Genomic DNA, 8,139 nt, shown 5'->3' on the forward strand with positions numbered 1-8,139 from the left:
AGGATCGGACGCCGCTGGTCTACGGCATGCAAACAGACGGCGAGATTTTTCCCCAGACTGTACCGATCGACCAAGCCGGCACTCTCGGATCTACGGCTGGAATACCTTCACCATATAACTCAGGTAGCATACGCTAGCACCCAACCGGTCATCGACTTCTGCCAAGACTTTACCAGGATCATGGAGGACTAGTGTGAAGAAATAAATCCTTTCCGAAAGATCGGACATCTTACAATTCCAGCTCTGTCGTCATTAGATACGGTTTCATTTGTTGAAAGGGAGATAAGAGCTTTGAATCGGTGATGTAACGAGAGAGAAAGCTACCATACAGGGATTTGGCAGAGATTTGATGAGAGTCAATCAGGCAGCTTACAGTACATCTGGCTGAACACTGAGGTAACCAGGATGCAATACCTTGGTTTAGCAAGGCTTAATATCATTTTGGGGGTGGGGGGGTTGCTTTCTTGGAATAGCTGATAACATTTGGCAGTCATACTCCGCCATCTGGGAGTAATGAGGGACCAGGCAAGATCCCAGAAGATATTTTATTTTGAATCTGCTTACGGCGGAAACGTACGAAGGAATCAGTAGAGGAACTGGTCAAGAAGTCGTCCCTCTTAAACCAGACAGCAGTCATTATTAAAATCCTGACAATCCCTCAAAAGAGACACACGCACACGCACACACCAACAATGTTCACGACAGGTAGAATACACAACACTCTGTTAAACACACTTTATTAGTTTCAGCTTGCATAATTATATGAAACGTCATATAGAATTATATAGAATTTCTCGTTAATTATAGTTATTTCTGGAAAAATAACCTCATCACATAAGAAACTAAATAAAGGACATTTTAACATAAGAAATATATACACACAATAGTATATACACTGTATAGAATCTCTTACAAATACCTTTAGATTCTCTCTTGAAAAAAATGCACAGGGAAAAAAATATATATATAGAAAAATCGTAAATAAATTACAAATCAATGTAAAAAATATACATCCAGTTTTAAACCAGCCGTAATGACGAACCTCTGGACCTTTCCCATCGAAAAAAAAGAAAAGAAAAAAAACTAAATCCACCCAAAACGGTGGACACGGAACTGACGGACGTCGCGACCTGAGGAACGCGGCGTAGAAGGTTTGGTCGTTACAGCTTCGGGAAATATCTAGGGAGAAATCTCAAGGGGTCTTTAGATCGAGGCAGAATTCTACCGACCGTCTCCTCGATCACGAGAGTCTGATCGACTGACTGGCTATTAAAAAGTAATACAGAGCATAAACCATCCGTTCTCAAAAGACATTGTGATCTTTGTGTCTAATAGGTAAAATGTCTACACCTTTAAAGAGAAAGAAAATCAGATTCACATTCATTCATAGTCCCAGATCCCAGCTCCAAAATCTGAAGGACACCGAGCTCGGCGCTCCTCGCCCAAGGTTATACTGTAGCTGCCCGTTTGCACGTTCCCGTCCCTCCTTCCTCCTCGAAGCCACATCGTTTATCACAAACCTTTCCGCCATCCTGCTGATTTCCGTCCGCCCCGGTTCTGCTCTTACCTTCATGCACCAGCGGCACCGTTTTCCTCCAGGAGCCCAACACGAACACGTTAACAGTCGTCGCTCCATTATATTAACTACCGTTAACTCCCCCCACCCCCCACCCAAAGCAGTGAACCATATTATGGCTTTTGTATAAGACGACAGTCTTCCTGAACAGTTTCACAGCTTTAAAAGCACAACCCCGTATGACTGGAAAACAAGACCCGATACCCACATTGTGCATCGTGTCCTGACTGTTTACTTAAACATAACAAAAAAAAACCACAGTGCAAGATTGTCTGCACAACCCACCTAAACACCCCCACCCACCCCCCACAGTGAGACCCGACTACACGGTTTATAGCAAAGTCCCAAATTCTCTCCATTCCTGAACCTTCTATTTGCTCTTGGTGACATTAAACTGGAGCACGAAGCTTTTTTTTTTTTTTTCGGAGCTGTATTGGAACAAGCTCGTGCTGCTCCACCAGGCTACAGAGAGAGAACGATACCTTGGTGAAAAACACCCAGATCGAATTAGCGTTCGTTGTAAAAACGTCTGTGCAGCGGGAGGCTGGATATTTTCCGTTGTCTTGGGAGAAAGGAAAATAAATTTCCCTTGAATATGAACAAAAATCTACAGGGAAGGGAACAAAAACAAAACAAAACAAAAAACCCTCAGTGTTTGTAGTCGTCGTAACACCGCAACTATGCATTAGTATCAACTGGTGGAAAAAAGAAAAAAAAAAAAAAAAAACATTAAAAAATTCCCAGAAGACATCTTTTAAGTTTTGAACACTTAGTTGGCCAACACTACAGGCTGGAAAGCTTGGCTGGAGTACTGCAGGTTGTAGCCCCCCAGACCCTCCATGAAGGAAATTCCACTGCCGCCTCCCACGACACCCAGAGCATGGCCTGGTGGTGGTGTGGTAGAGAATGGATCAAAAGTGGTGTGTGCATGAGCAGGGCCTGGAAGCTGTGCCTGGAACGGACCGGCGTGTGTCAAGTGCGGAGCCTCGGATTCAAAACAAAGAGGCCCCTGGGAGGCGGGGTAGATGAACTCTTTGGCATTGGGTGAGAGTTGGCTGGAAACTGGACCAGCCAGGGAATGCATGGAGAGAGACAGGGGCTTGGGATTTCCCAGTCCAGGTGGTGAAATAGAGGACATTGAGGTGGGGGAATGGTTCACCATCCGCTGCTGAGGAGCACCGGTGCTGGCAGATCCACCCACCACACCAGATCCCATGCATTTCTTCATCTTCGTGGAGCCAAACTTGGTGGCAGCAAAGGTGGCTGTGGTGAAGGTGATTTGTTGCAGAGCAGGACGGGAGCCAGGTTGGGCAGCCGGGTGAGGGTAGGGCAGCCCTATACTTGGTGGAGATGGAGAGGAGGTGTTGGAGTGCACAGTGGGATCTGTTGGAGTACTGGAGCCTGCGTAGATGAACAGACCTTGACAGAGCGGTGTGGGTGAATTAGTGTGTGACTGGAGCATGACCGGTGATGCCCGGCCTCCGATGGGCACAAAGACCTGAGCATCTGGGTTGAAGCCTAAATTCTTCCCATCTTCTAGTTCCAGCTCTCCTTTACAAAGGCCTCCTAAACATTCTGATACTTCAGCTTCACCTCCCAAGCCTGGTGGATCCTCCATGTAGAGAACTTTCACAGCCCCTTTCTCACCAATCTGATAGGACACTTCATAAGGGTCGATCCAGATACTGAGTTCCGGAGGGACGTTGGCACGAACTTCTTCCATGTCCAAGCCACTCCTTCGGGCTGCCAGGTCCACCACGGGGTCCCCAGGAACTCCAAGATGAAGGCAGCGGAAGGCAGAACCACGCAACGGAGCCTCCGGGTACCAGTGACCTTCGAAACGCGACACCAGGATGCGTTCCAGCTCCTCTCCAAACAGGTCTGCTCTTCGCCGTGGTAGTTTGTTGTACAAGTAGGACACTATGAAGTTCAGTGCAACTTTCACCTCTAAATGCATGACTACAGACAGACTTAAAGGGTTCAGATCACAACGCTCAAGTCCTGAATCTCTCAGGCCAGAACAGGCCTACAACAGTTTCCACATCACTTCAAGATACACAGGGGGTAAAAATCCTTGTTGAATCTGGTAGCATGTGCAGCTGAAAAAATAGTTTCAGAGAAGAGGTCCAGATGTGATTGGTCCCAGACACAAATTTCTGACCCGCTACAACACACTGGCCTTACCGAAAGCCTAGACGTCTCGCAAAACCCTCTGTCTCCAATCTGAAAAGAATGCAAGAAAATAAATTACCATTCAGACACCAAACACTGGGGAAAAGATGGTATAAGAGTGTGCATTGCAACAGATGTTATGGCTGAAGCAGTAATCTCTGCTCATCTCAAATCCCTCAGCTACTCCTGCTGGCAGCTGCTAGTGTACAGACAAAGCAAGACAGAAGTGTGGGTCATCATATACCTGAAAATCCAGATAAAGTAAACTGCTGAGAGCACATTACTAAGACCGTTAACTAGCTACGGGTGAAGATTGCTAAGGGAGCTAATCATCTCGAGCCTGATCGGCAATTAAGACGACCTTTCAACGTTAAACTGAAATTGACCCTCTACACAAAGAACTCTGACAACTTGGTCCAAAAACAAGCCACATTAACAGAATTCAAATATCAAACATGAATTATTTCAGCACTTAATAAAGTTTATATGAACGTAAACATTCATTCATTCTCTACCGCTTATCCGAACTTCTCGGGTCACGGGGAGCCTGTGCCTATCTCAGGCGTCATCGGGCATCGAGGCAGGATACACCCTGGACGGAGTGCTAACCCATCACAGTGCACACACACACACTACGGACAATTTTCCAGAGATGCCAATCAACCTACCATGCATGTCTTTGGACCGGGGGAGGAAACCGGAGTACCCGGAGGAAACCCCCGAGGCACTGGGAGAACATGCAAACTCCACACACACAAGGCAGAGGCGGGAATCGAACTCCAACCCTGGAGGTGTGAGGCAAACGTGCTAACCACTAAGCCACCCTGCCCCCCTGAACGTAAACAGTGGTGGAGTATTTATAATAATCTGAATGTCGAACACAACCACGTCGCACAATATCTTAAATGCTTTATTGCAAGAAAACACAAATGAATGTAGTCTCAGTTGACATGAAATGAACTAGTACATCGAATCTAAAATATAAATAAAAAGGTCTGGGGTTTTTTGCATTAAGCTGGACTTTGTTTCAAACGTGTGTGTGCGAAGGTGTGTCTTACTTGACAACCACCTCTGAAGCACATTCAAATTCAGGAAAACGAATAAAAACCTACAGACAACTGGGAAAGCATTTTAAGCGCCATACACTTGTGTGCAACAGCTTTAAAATAAGTTTCTTCTCTGGTTTCTCATTTATAACCTACCAGCAAAACCTCCCACCTGTGAAACTATACATTTGTGTGTGCCAAATGTGTCAGATGTTTTCATCTGACTGTAAAAGTATTGTAAGTAAGTAAGCATTGCTTCCTGGACTAAGGAGTACAGAAACGACTCAAAGTATGAAAGCGTGAGAGCTGGAAAATACCTTACAAGCTGGGAAAGATTGTCTATGTGCAAAGATTGTTGGGATGTGGTAGAATAGTGGTTAAGGTGTCGGATTACTGCTCGAAAGGTCGTGAGGTCGAATCCCGCTGCCACCACTGGGTCAAGGCAGCAAGGAGCAAGGCCCTTCACCCTTAAAGGTGGGGTCTCCATTGTTTGAAAGCCAACGTTGACATTTGAGGTCACCAAAACAAACACACCCCTAACCCAAATAGGTCCCACCCCTGTTTTGATAGCTCCATCCCACACATACACCAGACAAGTATAACCCAGACATGTATTATGGTGGAACCTGTTGGGGCAGCAGGCTGAGGGGATATTTTTATCAATAAATGAACTCAATGAGTAATACTATGGTAATACAAATGTGTTTTGTACTGTGAAAGGTTTAGCTCCATTTCACGCGGAAGAAGTTCAGTTCTCTCCAGCGCTGGAAAGCTGATCCTATATTAACACGTCCTACTTCTTGCCTTATCGTAAGCCTTTCTTCCTTTGTTTTTATCCTCCACGTCAATGTTAAAACCGCTTTCTGCTAATGTCACACATACGCACTAGACACTCTCTCCGCCAATATTGACAAGACCCGCCCCTTTCTGCTCATTGGCTGCACGTTTGTTTTGTTTGACGGCCCAACTCAGTTTTCCGAAGCATTTCTCAAACAACGGAGACCCCACCTTTAATTACTCCGTTGTATATAAACTGAAAATGTAAGATAACTCTGGATAAAAGGTGTCTTGTAAATGTACCAGTTTGACCACAACTTCTGTGTTTTGGCAGCTGGTTTATAGCGAGGCTACACTAGATAAATATTTTGTAAAATACACTGGCAACACTTGTTTACAGACAAAATACGATAATAGACAGTGCAGTGACACTGTTTATCCCTTAAGTCAATGGGATTGGTCGAATTTCTTTAAAAACAAAAATTTTAAAACTTGATCAAGATGGCCGCCTCCTGCTGAAACTACATCCCCCATCAGCCCCCGCGCTGTGACGTCATAAACGTGCGTATCCGCCTCCGCTTTATCAAAACAGACTCGGGTGAATTCTGCAAAGTGACCGACTGAATGTTTTTAAACCGTTTTAAACCGCAGGGTTTAAGGTTTAAACGTTATGACGTGTGCGTGTCGTGTGTCCATACGCGTTAAGGACGTCAGATCAGCTCATGAGACTTCGCTAGCAGGCTAAAGGTGTAAATGAGCTGCGTTTGCTTCTGTAAAACCTCCCTGAGTTTATAAAGCTATTGCGTCCTGATTGGTGTTGATCTGTAACGTGTAGTGAAAATAAACAATAAGGAGCTCGGACTTTAAGACGCTCAGCTGTAATATTCAATGTCACTCAATGTCATGCGATGCAAAACTGCCCTGACAAAATAAAGTGAGTGAAACGTACACAAACTTCACCCGTTTTTAATACCACACAGTAACCTGCACGCATTCGCTCGTATTGTGTCACAAATATTCATACAAAAATGAGGGCAAACTGTGTGGGAGGCTGGGAGTGTTATTGAGTGTCCATCAGCAGGTGTTTGGTTTACATTAGCTTTGTTTATCCAGCTGGGAAGACACACACACATAATATAAATAAATATATAATCACACACACAGTGTATAAACACACACACAGAATATAAATAAATATAATCACACACACACACACACACACACACACCAAAAAGATGCCCATTTTAAAATGCAAGCACAAGCAAAACACCAACCGTTTTAAATTTCACTATAAGAGCAGATTACAATCATATTTCCACCAAGAGGTTGATTTCAAATACAGGAGATTTTCTAAAGAACATAAATGATCTAAAGTGTCACAGGTGCTGATAAATCCTGTAGGGTCTAACACATTTAATCACACACACACACACACACACACACACACACACACACACACACACACACACACACACACACACACACAAATGAATAACACAAGACTTAAAGATTAAGCCACGCGTTATTTCAACAATAATGAATAAAATGCATCTAGACGAAGCTGAGATTTTTTTCTAATATAAAAATCCCCTTGGCTTTAAATACAAACCTCGAAAAACATTAAAATGGACGACAGAGAAATGAATCGATTCATTCAATAATGTAAATAAAATCAGAGATAAAACTCACATGAGGGAACATTGACTCGGTTATAAGACAAAGTTGACACATTAATGACATAAGCAGTAGGTAATAAGGTCATTATATATAATGATAATAAATAATAACAGATTTACTTACCAGAATGATTGTTATTGTTATTATTAGGCTTAATATTATTATTATTATTAATCTTATTATCCCTGCAGTTCCTGTGAAACACGCACTTAAATAAGAGCAGACAGTGAGCTTATAAAAAGATAAAAGTGCACATGAATAGGAGGTTATAAAGCGCTTAGTTTGGATGCCAGAGACGCTCCATAGCGGCTCAAGGAAACTTTGGTGTTTGTCAACCTCGCGTATTTATACTGACCACGTTCCTGGACACGCCCACAACCCGTGACGTCACCAGGCCGGAACTACTTTACCAACCATTTATGGTATCATTCCACACCACAATAAAACACACAAACTATAAGACTAAAGTTAATAATGTTCGTGTGTTCATAATGTTTATAATAACAGTGTGTATTGTTATTAACACCGATAATAAACAATGATGCAATAAATAATACAATTTGATTTAAAGGTTAAAAAAAGTGTACTTTTGCAACCTTTCTTCTTCTTCATCTTCTGCTTCTTCATCATCTTCATTTTCTTCTTCATCTTCATCTCTTCTTCATTTTTTTCTTCTTATCTTCATCATCTTCTTAATTTTCTTCTTCTTCCTCCTCCTCCTCCTCCTCCTCATCATCATCATCATCATCATCATCTTCTTCATATTCTTCTTCTTCTTCTATCCATGTTTATAATTTTTATGTAATTATGTATTTGCTTATCTATCTATCTATCTATCTATCTATCTATCTATCTATCTATCTATCTATCTATCTATCTATCTATCTATCT

General features: G+C 42.9%; 1 protein-coding gene across 1 annotated transcript; it reads right to left on the reverse strand.

Moving 5' to 3' along the window:
• Nucleotides 1-720: 720 nt before the first annotated feature.
• Nucleotides 721-7,576, reverse strand: LOC113652915 (protein Tob2). Its single transcript, XM_027162245.2, has 2 exons — nucleotides 7,372-7,576; nucleotides 721-3,799 (listed from the first exon to the last, which is right to left on the reverse strand). The coding sequence occupies exon 2, from the start codon at nucleotides 3,531-3,533 to the stop codon at nucleotides 2,346-2,348; it is 1,188 nt and encodes a 395-aa protein (XP_027018046.2). The 5' UTR covers nucleotides 3,534-3,799; nucleotides 7,372-7,576; the 3' UTR covers nucleotides 721-2,345.
• Between the last annotated feature and the right edge of the window lie 563 nt (nucleotides 7,577-8,139).

The sequence above is a fragment of the Tachysurus fulvidraco genome, chromosome 7 (assembly GCF_022655615.1).
Source record: "Tachysurus fulvidraco isolate hzauxx_2018 chromosome 7, HZAU_PFXX_2.0, whole genome shotgun sequence".
Lineage (NCBI taxonomy): Eukaryota > Metazoa > Chordata > Actinopteri > Siluriformes > Bagridae > Tachysurus > Tachysurus fulvidraco.

Bases quoted from the DNA above. Each gene is read 5' to 3' on its own strand.
- LOC113652915 (XM_027162245.2), bottom strand. From the start codon at position 3,533: ATGCATTTAGAGGTGAAAGTTGCACTGAACTTCATAGTGTCCTACTTG.